This window comes from Bipolaris oryzae, assembly GCF_000523455.1.
Source record: "Bipolaris oryzae ATCC 44560 unplaced genomic scaffold scaffold_61, whole genome shotgun sequence".
Lineage (NCBI taxonomy): Eukaryota > Fungi > Ascomycota > Dothideomycetes > Pleosporales > Pleosporaceae > Bipolaris > Bipolaris oryzae.
In genome coordinates, this window is record NW_006911337.1 from 268 (window position 1) to 19,980 (window position 19,713).

Consider the following 19,713-nt stretch of genomic DNA (forward strand, 5'->3'; position numbering starts at 1 on the left):
AAATGTCAGGATAAACAAGAAAAGTCATGTAGGTCAATAAACTATATCCACCAAGCGATGTTGTGTCAGGAGAAAGCAATTCATGCTCAGTGTGCTCATCTTAAGCCAATCGATCTGACAATTTTTTCGACATTGATCTTAGCTTTTGGGCATATCCACGAGACCTTCTTCGAGATTGAGAGCGAGGGGTGCACAAGCTGATGATACCCAACGGTACGTATGTGGGCGGCGATGTCTGGAGCCCCAGACTTGACATCTACCGAAAAGAGCCAAAAGTGGGTCGCGACGTCGGGTTGCCGTAGCGTGGAAGCATACCAGCTGGGGGCCCGGGGCGCGTGGTAAGGGCGGGGTTGCAGCAAAGCATCGCGACACGGGAGCCGTACTTGGAACCGCGAAGTGAAACCATGTGCTTCCGAATGTGGCCACCGACAAGCTCGCGATGCTGGGAGCTGCTATTGGTCAAGATGTACTGGATGAGATAGTTGCCGAACTGATCACCCGCAACTGTCTCGAAATTAGCCTCTCTTGCATTGACCGAGCACAGAGATCGTCACTTACTGTCAATCAAAGGCATACGTGGACGGTCAGGGCGAGCCTCGCAAACACGGTCGAGATAACGGTCCAGAAACTCGCTGCCGCCAATCTTGAGGCATTTCTCGATGACTTTAGAAGCATACTGATCCATGCTGTACTCCGTGCTAAAGCGAAGAATGTGCTCGATTGCACGACTACGATCAGCGGGCGCGCCATGCTCACAGATGTGCTGAATGCACCAGTTTCCAAACTGTCCATGTGCAATCACATCGATGCTGGCCAATACCTCATTGATGCAGGGGCGCTACAATGGTCAGTAGGATTAACATATCACATGTATCGTGAGCAAATACCTTGTCTTCTTCGAGACAGTTCTCAAAGATGTTCTGTACAACAAGACTTCCGGTCTCGCCCAATGCAACCTCATGCCACATACCGCGAAGGGCTTCATTGACATAGCGCATGATCTGGGGCGGAGAGTCGCTCCAGCGAAGCTCGAATAACTTCTGCCAGACATGGCAAGCATAGCGATGGATTACGGTCTCTGGAATGCGACGGAGAAGCTCATGGACCATGGTTGCCTTGTACTCCTCGGGAACGCAGTCGAAGGCTTTCTGGATAACGTGGCAACCGAAAGCATCCATGCTCAGCGCAAGAGTGTTGCCGCGGATAGCTTGAGCAATGGCAATTACCTGATCGTGTGTACCATGTTCGAAGCAGCGCTGAACAAGGAAGTTGCCGAACCGGTTGATCATCAAAGCATACGCTTGGGAAATGATCGCTTCGACGATTTCATACTTTTGTTCTGGAGTGCCCACCTTGAGCTTCTGTTGGAGAAAGATGGAAGCTTGCTGATCGTTGTTGCAGATGATCTTGTCAACAATATACTTCCAGTTGCAGCTCATGTTGCGGTCTAGCAGACGACGGTAGTTCATAGGCTCGACAGGAGGAACGTACTGGGTAGTGCCAGTCTCGGGTTGGGCCTGAGCAATTGTCAGTTCAGAATCCGGGTATGAGAACAATCGAAGACTAACCTGTGTATTCCATGGGGAAGATCCCATGTTATTGGTGAAGTTGAACTCGTTCGCGTCCGCAGATAAGTTGCTGGAAATGGTGCCGATTGGAGTCGGGTGACCAATAGGATACATTGGCGGCAGAGCGTATTGGTTGTATCCTGGATCAAATGCGGAGCTTGGACGAGTAGGCGGGTTGCTCAAGTTGTTGCTCACACCCATGCCCACACCCATACCATTGCTAGAGCCAGTATACACACTATTAGACATACCGCTATTCATCACGTTGCTAACGTTGCTTGCCCTGCTGGTGCTGCGGAAGCTTTGGTCGAGCGGAAAGTGAGTAGGTTCATTCAAGTAGCCAGTACGACGATAGCTTGACTGTGAGGGCTGTGATCGGGTCTGTATTTGTGCCTGGGTCGGATAGGGGGCTCCGAATCCATTACTGCCCACGTGAGCTGGACGAGCAGACCCATTGCCCCAGCCGTAGGTGCCTTGGGTCGAGGCGTTGAACTTGTTCTGTAGGGTTGCAAGAGTCTGCTCGGTGACGTCGTCTGAGTAGCCATAATCAGGCTCAGACGATTGGGTGAGGTGCTCCATGGTTGATCGGGCTACATTTTGGCTGTGCATCTCTTGGTTCACGCGATTGACTTCGTTGCGAGCTTCCTGTAGCTCAAGCTTCAGCTTCTGTAACTCGACAGCTTCGACAAGGACAACCGAGTTTTCCATCTCCGTGGGTGGCGTGGACGTGAAATCTTCCGTGGCTGGAGTAAGGGAAACAGAGCCGCTAGAAGAACTATACGGATCATGGAGAGGAGAGTGCCTGTTGAAGCGCTGCAACATTGAGTCCACTATGGCTCGATCCTCATCGGCTTCTGTGCTGGACTTCTGCATATATGATATTTATTAGTACAGTTGATGCGCCAAGGGGCAAGTATGAGCACCACGAACCTTGTAACCATCGAGCGGATTGTGTGGTTCCAGAAGCGGTCGATTGCCCAGGGCAGAAGGTCCAAGTGATCGCTTGAAGCCCTGTGTATTGGAAGTCAATGCCGAGCCAAACACGCGTTGCAAAGCATATGGATAGCCGCCTAGACTCAAGTTGCCTACCGCCTGACCCAAAGCCTCGGGTGAAGTGTCGATTTTGAGGTCCCCTGGTACCGGGAACCGGGTGGGACCCTTGCGAGGTGTAGGCGAGCCGTCGGACGCGATATTGAAGCTCATGGCCGCGGCACTTGAACTTGTGTGCGGCGGATTAGATGGTATAAATCTAGAAAGCTCACGTAGTATGCAGGCTGTACAGGGACAACACTGCGGTTCCGAAAGGTGGTGGTGGTGGGGAAGCAAATCTGGGGTAATGGGGGCAAATGTGCAGATAAGATGCAGGACAGATGCCTGTTGAGGCTTGGGCGGCGTCGTATATGGCCAAGGTAGATACAGAAGCGACGATGAACTCAAATGTACACAGATTAGGTGGCAGAAGGTGCCGAGACAAAGAGAGAGAGAGAGTAATGGTGGCACAAAAGGAAGGAGGGGGACGGGGAAGCCACAGCAAAAAGAAGAAGGTGGGGTGGCGGCGAGAGAAGAGCGTTTAAATCAGTCGCAGTGAGTGCGAAGGCAGGCGCGTCATGGCGGGATTTTCCGCATTCACTTTCACTCCATGCCAAGAGTATAATCTGTGCCAGTCTTGCCGTCCAAGTGCTTATGGAATCTCCAGTAGCGAAGACAACGACAATTGTTGTGTTGGCTATACATTGGTTCTCTGGGGTGGCTAGATACATTTTTTGGCTCAGAATTAGTGCAGTGGTCAAACAAGGAGAAATTAAGAGAGCTTCTTTAGCGCTGAAACCCGAAGATTCCTTTCTGTGATATAGAAGTTCAAAAAAAAATTCGGTTTGAATGAAGAGACGGTCTTCGTAATCTAGGAATTACTTTTAGTTGATGGAAGAAGAAAGTAAAGACAACAACAATAAAGATGTAACTGCCCAAGTATACGCACAGTCCATGGTCTTAGAAATATGCCTAATCAGCCTGATATGTGCCAATGTCACTGTCAATGACACTAGCCGGTGTAATCTCCCAGTTAGAGTCAAAGAAGCCCATAGCCAGCACACCTTCAATACCCTTCCACTTTGCACTTTTACCAAAAATTACAAAGTCTGGTTGTCCCACGCCTGTCATAATGGGCAGAATCCGTGCCGCCTGCTGCAGTCCTGCCTCATCAGAACCCCAGAGCACCAATTCCAGTCGTTCGCCTTCGAGGGGGCGAAGGAACGCAGCACCACTGGCCTCCTCCCCATACTGGTGTTCCTGACCACGATAATCGCGAACAATGACTCCAGATTCACTGACATAGATAGGAAAGCTAGACTGGAATGGCGGGAGACTACTGGCGATACCCAGAGTAATGACGTTTCCAGAGGAATCTGGAGGGATAGAATTTGATACAGATGGGAGAATTTGCGTGTCTGCTTTGAAGTATTGGTGGAGATTACGGGAAACCTGCAAGGCGATATGCGATGTGGCCATAGACCCTGAATGACGAATGATGAAAGAGCCTTGTGTACGCAGAACAGCAGTCATGGAACCCAGCTGGCGACCATTTCGTTGGAGGCTCCTGGTTTCTTTCCCAGCTGGACCCAGTGTCCAACCGTCGGCCGATTTGTAGACACTGACTACTGCCTCTCCTGGACTTGGCGTACCTGGGAGTCCAATCCTTTTCTGGTCAATGGTTACCGACTCCTTCCAAAGAGCAATATCGAATTCAAGATCTTGTACATTCGAGGTCTTGATAATGTTCCCTCGAACACTGACTCTTCCGTATCGTCCTGGGTCCTCTAAATGTTTCACTCTGATCCCCCCTTTGCTACCCATGTCTCCTGGATCGCCAACGAGGAAGCTGAATTGCTTCAGTTTTCGTGGTATGACGTCCTCGCTATTTGTCTGGCTGTAGTAGAAGCTGACTAATTGGGGAGTAGTCATGACACCATCCCACCAATGACTGAAGCCAACAACCTCATTGAAACTCGAGTTGGCGTTCTCCTGATGGATCTGTTGTGCTAGGAGGCGCGAATTATATGCTGGTACATTGTCATCAATCCCGCCATGCTGCTGCTGGATAGGAATGCCTCGCACGTTCGGCATGAGCAATTCATGACGATAACTGTTTAGGGATGCGCTTATCATCTCTTTGCGTCTGGGGTCTGCGCCCTGCCAAAGCTCATATGGGACATACTTCTGGATACTACTGTATCCAGATACTGGAGCCGCAGCTAGCACCTTGTCTGGACGATGTGTCAAGGCGAACCAAGTTCCTTGGCCGCCATTAGAGTGACCCGAGACTATCCAACGATCCGCATCAACGCCGGGGCCGGTCCATTTATTATTTTCAATCCAATCTGAAATAGCTGCGATAGCTGCTTCCACATCAGTAAAGCCCCAGTTGTGCCAGTCATCGCTGGACCATGTAGTAACGCCTGTTGGGAATAACACCCACGCGCAAAGGTCTGACACGGGGTCCAGTGCATGATATACCATGGGGTTATCAGCTTCAACTCCCGCTCCATGAAGCTGCAGAAGAACTGGTAGTTTCAAGCGATTAGATGAGCAATTTGCGTTCTTGGCAGGAGGCCGAAGCATAGCGTAAGATACCATGCCCCCTGGATGGAGATATGTAATCTTATGGGGCGCATAAAGATCTACGTGGTTAAAGGGCTGGGAAGCACAGATTGTCGAAGAGTGAGTGCTGCCAACTTTCCTGTATTTTATCTCATAATCCGCGGTAGACGTATTGCTGGCTACTGGAAGGATATCGAATGACACGGGCCTCGTTTGACCAGCAACTATGGTCATGGGTAAGGTGCGTTGATTATCTGAGGACATGCGGTCCCCCTGGTCAGCGACGTCTAAGTCTACTTTAAAAGGAGTCTGACCAATCATATCTCTCTCCACAAATGGCATTTGAGAGCTGGCAGTGGACCGTTGGATGCCCAAGATCTCAATGTCCTCCTGCCCGCTATTCCTCAAGGATACCGACCCGATAGTAGACGCGGGTCTTCCATTTATGACATCAGACATCAGGATTCCAGGCTTCGCAAGTTCGAGTGACGCAGTGACTTGTCGTATGTCGACTACAACGTCAATTGTTGGTGCTAGAATACCTCCAAAGGCCCTTACGTCGCGGACCAGACGGATGTCAATTTTGTGTGAGCCAGGCGTAAGATGCAACACAGGAGGCGCATGCCGGAAGCTGTAGTAGTCGCCCCCGAAGTAATGCTTGTCGTCGATCCAGTACTCTAGGATAGAGTCTGTGTGTAAGATGACAGATTGAGTGGCATTCCCACCCACGACAATCTCGCCGCGCACCCAAGCCTGATATTGGACGGCAGCCCATCCGTAAACAACTTTCAAGAAGTCCCAGTCGACATTTGAGTAGCTGATGCTCAGAGATGCATTAGCCGAGCCAGCAGTGCTTAGGGTCTGCTTAGCCTTGGTGATGTTCCACGACGCAGTTCCATTCGCTGGTAGGGCACTAGGAAATGTTGCGCCTGGATTATAAGTGAGGTTTCTAAAGCCACCAGCATATTCTAGTGGATCTGCACCCCAAGAAGCCTCTGGGAAGTTGTTAGTAGGTGGGGGGATGTTTTCAAGCTGGCGTGCTCATTCATGACGTGCCTCTGGTCCCAATCTGGAAAGGCCCAAGAATGTGCCATGTTTCACCGAAGGACAACATGGAGACGCCTTGTGCTCGTGTAGCTAGTGGCCACTGGAACACGAGTAAGAATGAGGAAAGCAAAACCGATGACGACAGTCGATTCGACTTCATGAACATGGTATGACTGCTGGAGTTGCTCGATGCAATCGAAATAGACCAGAAAGGGAGTTTCCTGCTCTTTTTCTCTTCTTTCCAAGTACAATTGATGCCTCTGCAGCAGGCAAGACCAAGCCACGCAGACGTTGGCGGCTCTATCAACGGAGCTTGGCTGACGAGCCGTGGTGGTGGTGGCGCATAGCCAAGCAATCGCCTGTCTACCGGCCCCCCTGTCACTTTGCCCCGGTCATCAGCCGAACCGCTTTTGGACGCGTGTCGATAGGATCACGAACGCTAGCCAGACAATTCTCCGCTAATTACGGACCCATTGCGACGCTTGTTTTCTAACACCGCGTCCTATTCTTGGGACAATTCTCCGCCCAAATCCCTGGTACACGCCCCTCGCTACCGTTACAAGGCCCCGCGGCTTTTGGCGTCTTGTACATGTAATCAGCATTGTGCTCCCTACAGTCTGTAACCCCGACACTTGGTTCCCTTTCACCACCCATGGCGTAACCAACTCATTCACGATAAACCCCCTCACTCCCCTCGACGACGCTTTGCTCCGCAGTCGCCATGTCGCCCCCATCGGCGCGGGACCCCAGTCCCAATGCTACCTTCAAATTTCCCGCCTTCCAACCCGATCTCATGCCTATGCCCGAGGAAGACCATGGCTACGGCCTCAGCTCGTCGCGGTCCGCTAGTCCCAACCCTGCAACTCAAATCAACGGCAGCACGATGCCCGCAGATCGGTGGCAGCCACGCAAAGAGGCGAGGTTTGGCGGAATGAGTACTTCGATGTCCGGCCCCTCGACCAGACACGGGCGCCAGAAGAGCTTGAGCGAGGCCTTCAAGACCATACGCACGCGCAAGGGCAGCGTCAGCCAGAATGCCCACGAGATTGCCGATGCGCTCAAGGCACCACTCTCGCCAAAGCTCATTGTATGCTTTCCCACGCACAGGGTACACATGACGCAACGCTAACTCGAGGCGCAGTTGCTGTGTGCCGCCTGGTACATGACGTCCATCTTCACAAACATGTCCTCCAAGGCCATTCTTACCGCGCTGCCCAAACCTATAACCCTCACGACTGTGCAGTTTGCGTTTGTATCTGGCTGGTGTCTGATACTCGGCATGCTGGCCAGGAAGTTTCCTCGCTTGAAACAGACAATGCCCTTTTTGAAATATGGAATCCGCCCGCCCTCTAGGGAACTGGTCATGGCTACGCTGCCCCTGACGTGCTTTCAAATTGGTGGGCATATACTGAGCGCGGACGCTACGTCGAGAATACCAGTCTCGCTCGTGCATACTATCAAAGGACTTTCGCCACTCTTGACTGTTATGGCATACAGCATCTTTTTCAAGATCCAGTACTCGCTACCTACCTATCTCTCACTGATACCACTCACTCTGGGTGTGGTTCTAGCGTGCTCGGCGGACTTCAACGCCAACTTCATCGGCCTGATTTCCGCTTTCGCCAGCGCGATCCTCTTCGTCGTGCAGAACATTGTCTCGAAGCAAATCTTCAACGATGCCGCGGCCGCAGAGAAAGACGGGCTCCCGCCCAACCGATTTACCAAGCCGGACAAGCTCAATCTGCTCTGCTACTCCTCTGGACTTGCGTTCCTCTTTACCCTCCCGTTGTGGTTGTGGTCCGAGGGCTTCACGCTCATCTTTGACTTTCTACACGATGCCTCGATCGAACTGTCAGATCACCCCGACGCTTTAGACCATGGAAGACTATTCATCGAGTTTATCTTCAACGGAACATTCCACTTTGGACAAAACATAGTAGCTTTTGTGCTCCTATCTATGGTTTCCCCCGTCACGTACTCCGTCGCAAGTCTAATCAAGCGCGTCTTCGTCATCGTCTTCGCCATTGTCTGGTTCGGAAAACCAATGACTAAAGTACAGGCATTCGGTTTCGTACTCACCTTCGTCGGCCTGTATCTCTACGACCGTACGCACGATTCCGCCAGGGCGGACAAGCGCGCAAAAGCGCTCAAGTCCAAGGACCATGGTACCTTACTCCCGCTTGCGACTGATGTCAAGTCTCGAGCGGCATTCACGGCTAGTCCGACGCCCATGTCCGGAACGGGAATGTATCCTATGGCAGGCATTTCCGAGTCGAGGGACGAGAAGAGAGATGATAGCCTAGGCGGGTCGCCGTACAGACGAACGTCTGAGCAGAGCGCACAGTGTCTGCCTCCTGGGACAAAGGCAGAAGAAACGTGGCGACCTAACGATATGAATGGCAGTAGAAAGAGTATAGGCGTTTCATGAGGCATGATAAGCATACATACCCAGATCAATAGACATTTTGCATTTTCCCTTTCTCTCGGACAAGAATATCTCTCTCCCTCCAAATAGTGATTGTGACATGGTATGTTTGTGGAACCCGCAAAAAAAGAATCTAACATGAAGTGTCATTGCATAAGACGTTAGATACACATCAGTCAATTCCATTATCGTCTTCCGCATCCAAACATGATAAAAGCATGGCCTTGCGGCAGGGCAAAACCAAGTATCGAGACCTCCCCTTCCCCTCCAAGACACCTTTAACCGAACAGAAAGCAAGCAGAGACACAAAGCACATGTAAAAAGCGAGGGACTTCCTGGACGCCAATTGGAGGGCATTTGCGTGACTCGTGTAGCACATTGCATTCATGGTATCGCCCGCCGTGGGAGCGCACCGTCCTTGTCCCGATCAAAACAACATGCGCCACGCAGAAGCAGCCAGGGCCAGGGCCAGAGACAGTGTGGGCGGAGCATTGCTGTTTGGGCTGGTGGGTTGTTCGTCTAGCAGCATCCCTTCTTCTGCTCTGCGTCGGCCGACTTGCTGATTTCGAGCACCTTGCGGTCGTTGCCAAGGACGGGACCACTGCCTTCGCCCTGGTCAAGAGCTTTGCTTGAGACGATGCGGTAGATTTCTGGGAGTTAGGTTAGTGGCAATGCTTCTCGGAGCTGCTTGGTGGGGGGCCGCCTACCTGTGAGAATGTTCTGGAAAGCAAGCTCGACGTTGCTGGCGTCCAAGGCGGACGTCTCAATGAACGAAAGGTTGTTCTCGCCTGCAAATAGTGGTTAGTATGAATGTGATTGAACACACAAAAGCCGCATATCAGGTAAACGCACTCGCAAACTGCTTAGCCTCCTCAGTTGGCACTGCCCGCAGATGCCTCAAATCGCTCTTGTTACCGACGAGCATAATGACAATGTTGGAGTCGGCATGGTCGCGCAGCTCCTTGAGCCACCTGGTGACGTTCTCGTATGTCTGGTGCTTGCTGATGTCGTAGACGAGCAGAGCGCCGACTGCGCCACGGTAGTATGCGGAGGTGATGGCGCGGTAACGCTCCTGGCCGGCAGTATCCCAAATCTGGGCCTTGATCGTCTTGGCGTCAACTTGAATGGAACGGGTCGCAAACTCGACACCGATGGTCGACTTTGAGTCGAGGTTGAACTCGTTGCGCGTGAAACGGCTCAAAAGGTTGGATTTACCGACGCCAGAGTCTCCGATGAGCACCACTGCGGGGGGTTAGCGGGGCAGTCTAAGGACGATGACGGGGCCTGGAGGTACCCTTGAAGAGGAACTGTGTAGGCGGGCGGTCAGCAGATGCGGTAGACTGTCGACTGCAGGCGGACGGGCACTCACGTCATATTCGTCGTTGGCCATTATGACCGTGGGCGGGGAGGAGGATGGGGTGGGCGGTTGGGCGGTGGGGTGGACAAGAGGGATTTGGTGGTGAGGTGGTCGAGGGGACTAGCAGGCAGAGCCAAGAGGGAGTCGCAGAAGCAGGACAGGCTAGGCAGGAGAGGCGTGTGTTTTGGGGCCGGTGGTGGTGGACAGGTGCTTGTATCTCGCTGCCTCCTGGAGTTGCTCCACCAAGCACCAGCCAGCGCCCTCCCCAGCGAACGAGCGAGCCCGAGCCCTTGCCTGTCTTAGGTAAGCGAGCCGCTAGTGACATTCCCGACCTTCACCTTCCCCATGCACTTACGTAGTCCTTACTTGCCGTGTGCGTGCATGCAACGCAGGGACTCTCGGTTGTGCCTGTCTGGTACTGGCTTTGGTTTGCTTGTTTTGTCCACCTCATCGCTCAACGCCCAAAACGCCACATAGATAGTCTCTTGCTTTCTCTCTCCGCGTGCCCACTGCTGCTGCACCTTGCACAGGACCGCGTGCTCCGTTTAGTGCCGGGCCAATTGCACCCACACAGCGATCACCTGCGTGCCGTTTCAGCGTTTCAGCATTTCGTAGTTGCGGCTCCCCACCAATCAGGAACCCACCCGCCACATGTCTCCACAACCCGATACAGACTTGGACGCCGACGACATTTCCATCACCTCGACGGCCGAGGGCGAGCCCACTGACGATGCAGTCTACGCAGTCGAGGAGATTCTGGCTGAGAAGTGGGATATTTGGGACGATGAAGATCCTTGCCAGCCCCCCTTCCATGGTACCAAGTACCTGACCAAATGGGATGGCTACCCACTTCACGAGTGAGTTGACCATTCCGCCTTGTCGGAAGTTGGCTGACGAGTAGTGAAGATGTAAGTATTTCGACATCTTTTGTAGCGGTGGCCTGTCATGCAATCTCACCTCCCCACATCCACGTGCATGTCGACGATTTACTAAAGCCTCATAGGCACTTGGGAGCCCCTATCGGCCTTTATAATTCCTGACGATGATGGCAACACTCCGTCCGGGACACCGCCATTGCTCCAAACATGGCATGATCGTAAGAAGTCTATGGGCGAACCCCACTTTCACAGGTATTGTCGAAAGAACATAGACGACTTCCATGCCGCAATTGAAGCTGCAGAAACGGCCAGGGCGGTCAGAAAAGCAAAGCGCGACAAGAAGCGACAGAGGCTTGCCTTGTCAAACAAACGGTCGGCACTCTTTGTGTCGGACAGCGAAGACGAAGATGGGCTTGCCGCATCAAATCGATCGCAGAAGCAGAACCTTCCACAAGCTGCCGCCGGTACTCGCAGCTCATCATCAGCTAAGCAACCTCAAACAGCGCGTAAACTACCTTTAGTGCAGCCGGATCTATCATCAGCATCCGAGGCAGACTTAACCGATGATTCAATGATGGCTGAATTGGGCGAAATTTCGAAAAAGACGACACACAGTTCAATTGGCACCAAAGGTTCGGCGAATGATGGCCAATCAAGACGCAATTCATTGCAGTCACCATGCAGCCCGACTAAACGCACTGCAGCACCTGTGAGCAAGGAACCAGTCGCAAAAGCAAACCAAACCAAGCAGGCAACCAACAAGGAGCTACAGAAACCATCTCAACCTCTAAAAGATGCAGTTTCGCAGAGCATTAAACCGGCTACGGCGGCGCTTGTGCCAGCATCGCCTGTGGTAGAGAAACCCCAGTCAGCTAATGAGGCGAATGCTCCTCCTTCAACATCCAAAAAGCAGCAAGCAAAAGTTGCCAGCGCAACACCAAAGGCTCGTGCCTCTGATACTTCAATTGCTTCTGTAGAAAGACCGGCCAACTCGGCTGGTCAGGGAAATGCTAACAAGGCCAAACGTAGTGGTGCCATAAAGGTGGTAAACCAACCAAAGGTGCAGTTGCGTAGTGAATGGACAAAGGGCCAAAAGGCGTTCTCCACTTTACACTTCCGAGCAATAGCACAAAAGCGGTCGCGCGCTGAAGGCACGCCTGATCCGGCAGCGCTCGAGATTGTAAATGACCCGTCTGGTACCATCAGGCCAAAACCTCCATTCCCACGTGATGATCCTTATGCTCGCCGCGAGGTTGGCCAGAGCCGTACAAAGAGTCCAGAGCGCGATGATGCACGGCGAGGGTCTAGAAGCGAGCTTTCGACGAGCGAGATTTTGACTGACGAAAATGTCCCTCTAGCACCCTGGGAGGTGGATAAGATCCCGCAAGTGTGTCCTGAATGGCGGCTCAGTAACAATTGTTCAAAGCCCGCACAAACCTGCATATTTCTGCATCGAAACAGGGATCCAGACGGAAATGATTACCCCGTAGGCCATGCTGGAGGTTTTATACCCCCAAAATACCGCAGGCTACCTCTTACATGTGTCCACTGGCTGTACGGGAAGACTGGCTGTTTTAAGCCAGCTGACAAGTGTCTCTTTGCCCACCGAAATACCGGCTGGGTACCAAACGAAAATCACTCTAGCGAGAGCGCCACTCGAATCGACAAGAATATAAAGCCGATATGCGAGCGAAAAGGTGGTGCACCAAAACCAGTGAAGCCACACAATGAGCGAACAAGTGGTGCACAGAAACCGGTGGAGCCGCAAAACAAGCGAACAGAGACTGCATCGACACCAGCAAAGCCGCACAACGAGCGGAAAAAAGGTTTACTAAAGTCAGTGAAGAGTGTAGATAGGTTGGCCCCTCAGGATTTGACATGCTGGTACTGGGCCAATGACATTTGTCGAAACACTGCGGAGAAGTGCCAGTTCCAACACTATGATACTGGAATTCCAGCCCGTCCTCCGCATGGCCATGCTAGATCTTCTTACCGTCCTCTACCAGATAGTAGCAACGATATGTCTACGGATAAGGCGACTATGCAAGATTCTAGGGCTACTGTTGAGGCACCAGAAGAGACCCTGGTGCCTACAAACGATTATGTACCTCACCCCAAGTCGCCCGAGGCTGTGGAGACTGTGGAGCCTGGTGCACTCGAAGCAACATGTGGGAAGGTGCTAAAGAGGATTGACTCCGTGTGCGATCTCAACTTTGAAGAATTATTTGGCAGTAATAATTGTGAAAGAGGGATTAAGCTGATGGATCGGCGAGCTTTCCTAGTGTACCACTCGGAAGAGCATGCGGAGGAGCTGGAGTTGATCACTCGATGGCTGCTGATGCATCATGTCGAGGTTAGTGGTATGCATTTTCCTGGCGGGTGGGCGAATTTCCAGCAGGAAATCAAGAGCGGAGGGTCTGGCGTCATCATCGTAGGTTGCACATGGGGTTGGCATTAGTACTGTATTAACTTGTACCAGGTACACGCTGCTTTCGAGTACTTCACCGAATTGCCCGGTCTGGGCGATATACTCCAACATGAAGTTCGTGTCTGTTCGCTTGGCGTGCAAGAAGATATCGAGTATGATCCTGCTTTGTCACTTGATCCACCCGTATACGGCTATGGTCCGGTGGAAATCTTCCCCGTCGGCGGGTTCATCTACATTACCGACGAGGTATTTGACAAGGAGCCACAACTCGCTTTGAAAATCATCGAGCTATTCCTCGCGAAAGTCGAAAAATTGAAGCAGCTTAAGGGTCTGCCGAATCCGGGACGCCAGGTCGAAACCGCAAATCTGCTCTGGCGTCTATGTGTCCGCCCAGAACTAATGAAGTATCTAATCAATTACTGCGAGAAGTATGCAGATCGGGTCGACAGTGGCGACGCAGAAATGCAAAGGTTTGTTTCGCCCATGATGATTTCACTTCGCGAACCCAAGCTAACCCCAACAACAGCCGTGCCCGCCTCTACACTCTCCTATCCGACACAAACTACATCGAGCAAGACCACCCCTCCGAGCCGCTCAGCCGCATCCTCGACAACTTCCCCATCCTCTCCGAGCGCCGCACCATTGCAGACAGCGAGCCAGTCACGTACTTCAAAACCGTTAAGCGCGACCCGGCCGCAGCCAACCTAGCCATGATGCGTTACTATGCGGGCTTGCACGTCGACATGCGACGCGACTACCGCCATTTTTACCTAGTGCATACGGATCCCCGGGCGAGCGTGGTACAGCAATGGAAAGAGGAGATGCAAACGATTGGCCGGGTCATGTCGCCGAGGCAGTGCGTCCAAGAGTTGGAAAAGGAGAGTGAAGGAAGTATGATTGATTTTTATGAGCGGTTCATGGAAGAGTAAAAGGAGTGTTAGGTCAGTGTTAAGGGACGGTTGAGAGAGCAAACGGGGCATTAAGATGCCTTTTCTTTTATTTCTCAGTTCATGTTTTGACTTTTTTTCTTTTTTCGATACTTTCTTTCTTTCTTTCTTTTTCGGTCTTTTCGTTTCAAAGATTTGAGTAAATGTGCATTGCACATTGAGTTTAATTGATTTAACATGTTTTTTCCTTCTTCCTTTCTTTTCTACTTTTATGCTTTCTTGCTAGTGTCTAGGTACGCAACTCGCGTGTGTGAATACATGCGGCTTAACTACATTAGCTTTATAGATACAAAGTACATGGCCTTTTCATATATATGTATGGCTGAAGAATATGTATACATGTATATATTTGCGTGTTTTTTGTGTGTGTGTGAAAGGTGACATATGCGCTTAATTTTGAAAAACCAAAAAGCAAATGGGTATATGAGTAAAATGAGCCAGATTGCAGTTGGGCCGAGGCCTGGTATTACGCGCATGATATGCCATTTGGTGGTCTTTGTTTGTGTATTGGGGGGCAGCAGTCTCGAGGGGCGGTACTAGTGAAGAATATCGTGTATCGTCGTTCAAGTTGTATTCTTGGTTGGTTGATTTTTTTCCCCTGGTTGAGAAATTTGCCTCGTCGCCGCTGTGGCGAAAAGGCTAGGACTAAGGCTCCGCTCTGAGACTGCAGGGCGAGAATCAAGTCGGGTCCAGTGGCGTGGCATCCAGTGAGTCGAAGTGCCGACAAGCGCATGTCTAGATGCGGACTAGACTGGATTTGGACCAAGACTCGAGCGCGGGTTAGGGTTGGAAGGATGCCAAGGACTCGATCGACAGTCACGTGACATTGAAATTTGCACCTCCCATCAACCATGAGGCCCGAATTTCCGCGGAGACTCAGGGGCTGGTGCGGGTGTGAGTAGACTGTCGCGATGCATATCTCTCATTGCTTCTGCGTAGTCGTTTTCGGCGACCCTGTGTCTTTCATCAGGGCCATACATGTCGTCGATGAAGTGATGCTGTTTCTTGCTTCCGGGATGTCCGTTGTCTAGTGGCCCAGTAGGCTCATCGACTAGCGCACTGGGTACAATGTCCTCGGGGTCTAGGCCGGCGTTGCAGTCGCGGTAGTCGGGTTGGTTTGGAAACATGACCGAGTCCTTGTGTGGCCTGCGAGCGCGCTTGGGCTTGAAGGGGAAATTGCTGGGATGAATATAGTCGCCATCGGGGCTGCGGACATTTTGTAGAGCATTTGCCTCCCTCTCCATCTCTTCCCAGGTGGCGACGAGGTTGTTGCCGTTGCGGCTGCGGCTGTCGCTCATGTCTCCAGAGAAACTGCCTAATCGGCTAATTCGGAAAGCGCGGAGACGGTCCAGGGCGACCTTGAAATCGTCAAGAACTACCGAGTCGGTCAAGCACTTGAAGACGAAGGCGAATTTCCAGAAAGGATTGATTCCGGTAGGGCCGGGGAGAGAAAGCGCGCCGGTGACAGACAATATGTCCATGATGATGAAGATGATGCTGAGAACCATGGAGAAAAGCATGATACCGAAGCGCGGAGAGATGCGTATGATTTCCTTGATGCTGAGCTCATACTGTGTCTTGATGACCCAGAAGAGGTAGACGGTGGTCAAAATCCACCATGGATCGCGGCAGAGAGCCTCATAGGGCCTGGTGCTGAGAAAGAGCCTGTTGACGCCGTGGAAGTAGGCAAAGTTTGCGTAAATCTCGAGGATCCAGTATGGCTGGGCAAGAATGATGGTGCCAATGAAGATGTAGCTGGTGGGTTTTGAGAAAAATGGCTTGATCTTCATCCAGGCAATGACATTGTGCAGCGACCATGAAGCATTAAGGAAGATGGCGGCAACCGAGAGCCACCAGGCGTGAACAGGGGTGGGGAAGAATAACCAGAAGCCTTGCCATAAGCCGAGAATGAGCTGAGTGGGTAATTGGTCAGTGGGGCGCCTTATAGAATGGGACGCAAGATCAAAAGGCTGGAAGACTTACTTCGAGGAGAATTAACTGGAGGAAAATGTTAGCAAGTCGCTGGAGGTATTTGGGGGCGCAGTCTTTTTTTTTAGAGTGGACTGACCTTGTGCAACAAGACGCCTCTGCGCATGTTTGCGAGGGTGATGAAGGCCATGATGATGAGGGAGCCGACGAGGTAGCCCTGGGCCCAGGCCTCGAGGACGAGCTCCTCGCGGTCGGTGGGCTTGGGGACGACGTGGTTCTCCTGCCAGCCCATGTCTGGAAGGGGGCTCATGGTGTTGGGGTAAAAATTTCAATCTTGGAGGCGGAAAGCCGAGGCGGAAGCCGAGGAAGAGAAGAGTGATGTCACGCGGCGTAGGGCTTCACAGATGGGGCTCAACACTTTTACCATGGCTGAGGCGGAGAGGGCGAGTCGACGGTGGGCGAGGGTCGAGGGGGGTTATGAGGGCGGGAAGGGAGTCAGGGAGCACAGGAGCAAACAGGTGCAGTTTGGCCTTGTTGTGGCGCCGCTTCTCCGCATGATTCCATGGACAGTTGGGGAGGATGGACGGCACAGAGGCTCCGGGGCCGAGTGCGCATAGTGGGCTAGTGCTGTGGGTTGGCTGGGCTGGCTGGGCGGGCCAGCGCGTGCAGAGTTTTTGGCCGTGATGTGATCTTACTCGGTGCCGAAGCCAGTGCTGACGGAGGCGAAGGGCGTGTGTGTGTGTCGATGTGTTGGAGAGGGAGAGAGAGTGTGTGTGGACGTGTCGAGTGCAGCACCAGCACAGGCACAGACAAGGCACAGGGGCGACGGTGCGTCGAGGGTGCAGGTAGCAGGTAGCGCATATCCATGGGGTGTGGTGGTACCTGTTGTACACTACGTATCTCTGTATACACCACTACACAGGCCTACTAACCTACTCTAACCTACTCCATGCATAGATAACACGCGCACACACACATACCAGCTTGGGGGCACGGCGGATGAGCGACATGGGTTCGGTGCCAACGGCGGCGGCCTGGCCAGTCTGCTGGGATGCGGGGAGAGGGCAGGATTGGGCCATGGCCGTCATGGGCATTGCTTCCTCAACCTTCATTTGGGGGGCCTCGCTGCTTGTATAGGGGCCGCCCTTGGTGTTTTTGTTTTTTTCTGTTGCCAGGCCAGGCCGCACATATGCACCTGCTCAACGTATGTGCATATGCATAGTCGATTGCCCCTGCGTCGTTTGTCCTGGGCGAGCAGCAGCCCGCACAGCGTCATTGCCCAGTGCAGGCCTGCCCCGCCACACACACACACATACACACACATACCCATACGCATTCATGTCGCCGCCCCTCGTCGCCCACACATTACACGGCCACTGATTGAGCATGTTCAAGAAGAAACCCAATGCAAGTCTCGCCCTGCAGTCCTTGTATCCACACTCCCTCATATTGACAACGCCCAGATCAAGCCCCTCGCCCCGCTCAAGTCGAGCGACCGGCGCAGGACAGCCGACCAGATCATCGCAGACTTTGCCATAGACACGCCCACTGATGATGCCGCCGCTCTCACCGCCCTGCGACGCTCTATACTGCCCGACAATGCCCAGTCTGCCCGCTTCACCACCACGGCCGGCCCAGATCTCAGCACCGTCACTGGCACTCTCTATGTCGGCGCCCACGATGATGGCGACCAACGCGTCCTCTGGCTCAAGCTGCGCGACCGCCTCTACCCCACCGTCTACACGCTCTGGCACAACCCCGCCATCGTTCCCCTGCTGCACACCCCGCTCTTCGTCGTCGACAAGCTTAAGCAGGGCGCCGACTTGATGACGCCCGGCCTCCAGCGAGGCCCTCCCTTCCCCAAGAATGCTACAAAAGGTGCTATTGTTGCCATTGCTAGCCTCGAGGCTCCATCCGTGCCCATGGCCGTGGGCGAGTGCATCGTCGATGTCAGTGCTCTGGGAAGTACCCAAGGTACAAAGGGCCATGCCGTATCCACGATCCATTGGGCAGGTGACGAGCTGTGGTCCTGGAGTGCAGCAGGCAAGCCGGGCCGCGACCCCCCAGACACGATTGAAGGTTGGGACAGCGACACATCGCACGACACATCCCTCGCGGACCGCGCTGCCGCTATCCATCTCGACGGCGACGATGATCAAGACGGCGGCATCCCACTCGGTACTGCCCCTGCCGACCCTTCTCCGCCCGAAACCCTCGACGCTGTCCAGGGCGAAGACGCACCCTCGAACCCTGATTTCATCGACACGCTCGAGGACAAGGAGCTGACGACAAAAGGTACCCTCGCTGCATTCGCGCTCCAGACCCAACAGCTAACCAGGCCCAGAAATCGACGATGCCTTCAAAAATGCCTTTTTGTTTGGAGTGCGCTACCACATGGACCACAACAAACAACACCCTACCTATGGACTTGAGTTCCCTCTGTCTCAGTCACATGTCATGTCGCAACTCGTCCAGCCCTTTCTCCCCACCTACACTCCTGCGCGAACTGCCTCTTTGCAAATCAAAAAGACCAGCTGGAAGAATCTGCGAAAGTTCCTCAAATATCTTGACAAGCAGCTCATCATAAAGTCCAAGGACCGTGACGGCAACGAGGTTGTTGTTCTCGATATTGATTTCAAAGACCGCCAGTTGGAGTCGTTTGTCCCATACAGATTACCCAAGAAGGACGGTCCGACTGCCACGAGTACAAACGATAAGGCCGCCCCACCACCATCCGCCGACCCGTCACTCGGCCAGAAATTAAAGCTTGTTTCTGTACTCCGACCCAAGGAGAAATTAGCCCCTATCCTAGCTGCTTCCAAAGCGGATCCTCGAGGTCTTTACACGCCGGCAGAGCTTAAGCAGATTCTCTTGGCATATGTCGAGGCTGAGAACCTCATTGATCAAAAGAACAAGCGACTTGTTCGCATAAATCCCCAGCTAGCAGATGCACTACTGGGCTCATCGGCAGCTGACAACGCGGCGCTCTCATCAGGGGCCATGCCTAGAGACGCTCTGGCAGAACGCATGCTCGCGGCCGCCTCTCCCTTGCACGCAATTCTTCGCAACGATGCCAGCATCGCAGACACGAAGCCCAAAGCAGGCGCTCCGCCCAAGATCCAAATCATCCTCGAGACACGCAGTGGCAACAAAACAGTCACAAAGGTTCATGGCCTGGAATCTTACTACATCCCTCCTCAGCCTTTAGCCGATGAACTGAGAAAAACGTGTGCAGGCAGCACGAGTATCGACAAACTGCAAGGTTCCAGTCCCAAAGCTCCCGTCATGGAGGTTATGGTCCAAGGCCCGCAAAAGGACGCCATCATCAAGGCGTTGGAGAAGCGAGGCGTCAACAAGAACTGGGTCGACGTGGTGGACAAGACAAAGGGCAAGAAAAAGTAATCTTCTCCAGCGCGAGCATTAATAAACGAACCCTGTCATTTGTCCAGCCCTACAAGCGGCCGAGCGATCGGACTTTTTTTTTGGATTGCGTTATAGTTCATCGTGGATTTTGCCTTCGACATGGATGCGACAGCA

The 19,713-nt window shown here is 52.8% G+C and overlaps 8 protein-coding genes across 8 annotated transcripts; 3 read left to right on the forward strand and 5 right to left on the reverse strand.

Moving 5' to 3' along the window:
- Positions 1–256: 256 nt before the first annotated feature.
- Positions 257–2,771, reverse strand: COCMIDRAFT_26132 (uncharacterized protein; the record flags this gene model as incomplete). The annotated part of the gene is made up of 5 exons (XM_007689569.1): positions 257–504; positions 559–838; positions 888–1,517; positions 1,569–2,435; positions 2,499–2,771. The coding sequence occupies 5 exons, from the start codon at positions 2,769–2,771 to the stop codon at positions 257–259; spliced, it is 2,298 nt and encodes a 765-aa protein (XP_007687759.1).
- Positions 2,772–3,569: 798 nt separating this feature from the next.
- COCMIDRAFT_36575 (uncharacterized protein) lies at positions 3,570–6,378 on the reverse strand (the record flags this gene model as incomplete). Its single annotated transcript, XM_007689579.1, has 3 exons — positions 3,570–5,419; positions 5,480–6,160; positions 6,222–6,378. The coding sequence occupies 3 exons, from the start codon at positions 6,376–6,378 to the stop codon at positions 3,570–3,572; spliced, it is 2,688 nt and encodes an 895-aa protein (XP_007687769.1).
- Positions 6,379–6,933: 555 nt separating this feature from the next.
- COCMIDRAFT_26134 (uncharacterized protein) lies at positions 6,934–8,640 on the forward strand (the record flags this gene model as incomplete). Its single annotated transcript, XM_007689570.1, has 2 exons — positions 6,934–7,299; positions 7,354–8,640. The coding sequence occupies 2 exons, from the start codon at positions 6,934–6,936 to the stop codon at positions 8,638–8,640; spliced, it is 1,653 nt and encodes a 550-aa protein (XP_007687760.1).
- A 516-nt stretch (positions 8,641–9,156) lies between these two features.
- COCMIDRAFT_26135 (uncharacterized protein) lies at positions 9,157–10,027 on the reverse strand (the record flags this gene model as incomplete). The annotated part of the gene is made up of 5 exons (XM_007689571.1): positions 9,157–9,287; positions 9,345–9,425; positions 9,490–9,879; positions 9,932–9,944; positions 10,007–10,027. The coding sequence occupies 5 exons, from the start codon at positions 10,025–10,027 to the stop codon at positions 9,157–9,159; spliced, it is 636 nt and encodes a 211-aa protein (XP_007687761.1).
- A 618-nt stretch (positions 10,028–10,645) lies between these two features.
- COCMIDRAFT_94886 (uncharacterized protein) lies at positions 10,646–14,229 on the forward strand (the record flags this gene model as incomplete). The annotated part of the gene is made up of 6 exons (XM_007689592.1): positions 10,646–10,851; positions 10,990–11,707; positions 11,816–12,569; positions 12,672–13,303; positions 13,352–13,770; positions 13,827–14,229. 6 exons carry the CDS (start codon positions 10,646–10,648, stop codon positions 14,227–14,229), a joined length of 3,132 nt encoding a protein of 1,043 aa, XP_007687782.1.
- An 863-nt stretch (positions 14,230–15,092) lies between these two features.
- On the reverse strand, positions 15,093–16,486 carry COCMIDRAFT_94862 (uncharacterized protein; the record flags this gene model as incomplete). Its single annotated transcript, XM_007689593.1, has 2 exons — positions 15,093–16,160; positions 16,316–16,486. 2 exons carry the CDS (start codon positions 16,484–16,486, stop codon positions 15,093–15,095), a joined length of 1,239 nt encoding a protein of 412 aa, XP_007687783.1.
- Positions 16,487–16,574: 88 nt separating this feature from the next.
- On the reverse strand, positions 16,575–17,024 carry COCMIDRAFT_94849 (uncharacterized protein; the record flags this gene model as incomplete). Its single annotated transcript, XM_007689594.1, has 1 exon — positions 16,575–17,024. A coding segment is annotated over one exon (450 nt), but the record flags the coding sequence as incomplete, so codon positions are not given.
- A 538-nt stretch (positions 17,025–17,562) lies between these two features.
- COCMIDRAFT_36580 (uncharacterized protein) lies at positions 17,563–19,578 on the forward strand (the record flags this gene model as incomplete). The annotated part of the gene is made up of 3 exons (XM_007689580.1): positions 17,563–17,583; positions 17,640–18,471; positions 18,521–19,578. The coding sequence occupies 3 exons, from the start codon at positions 17,563–17,565 to the stop codon at positions 19,576–19,578; spliced, it is 1,911 nt and encodes a 636-aa protein (XP_007687770.1).
- Between the last annotated feature and the right edge of the window lie 135 nt (positions 19,579–19,713).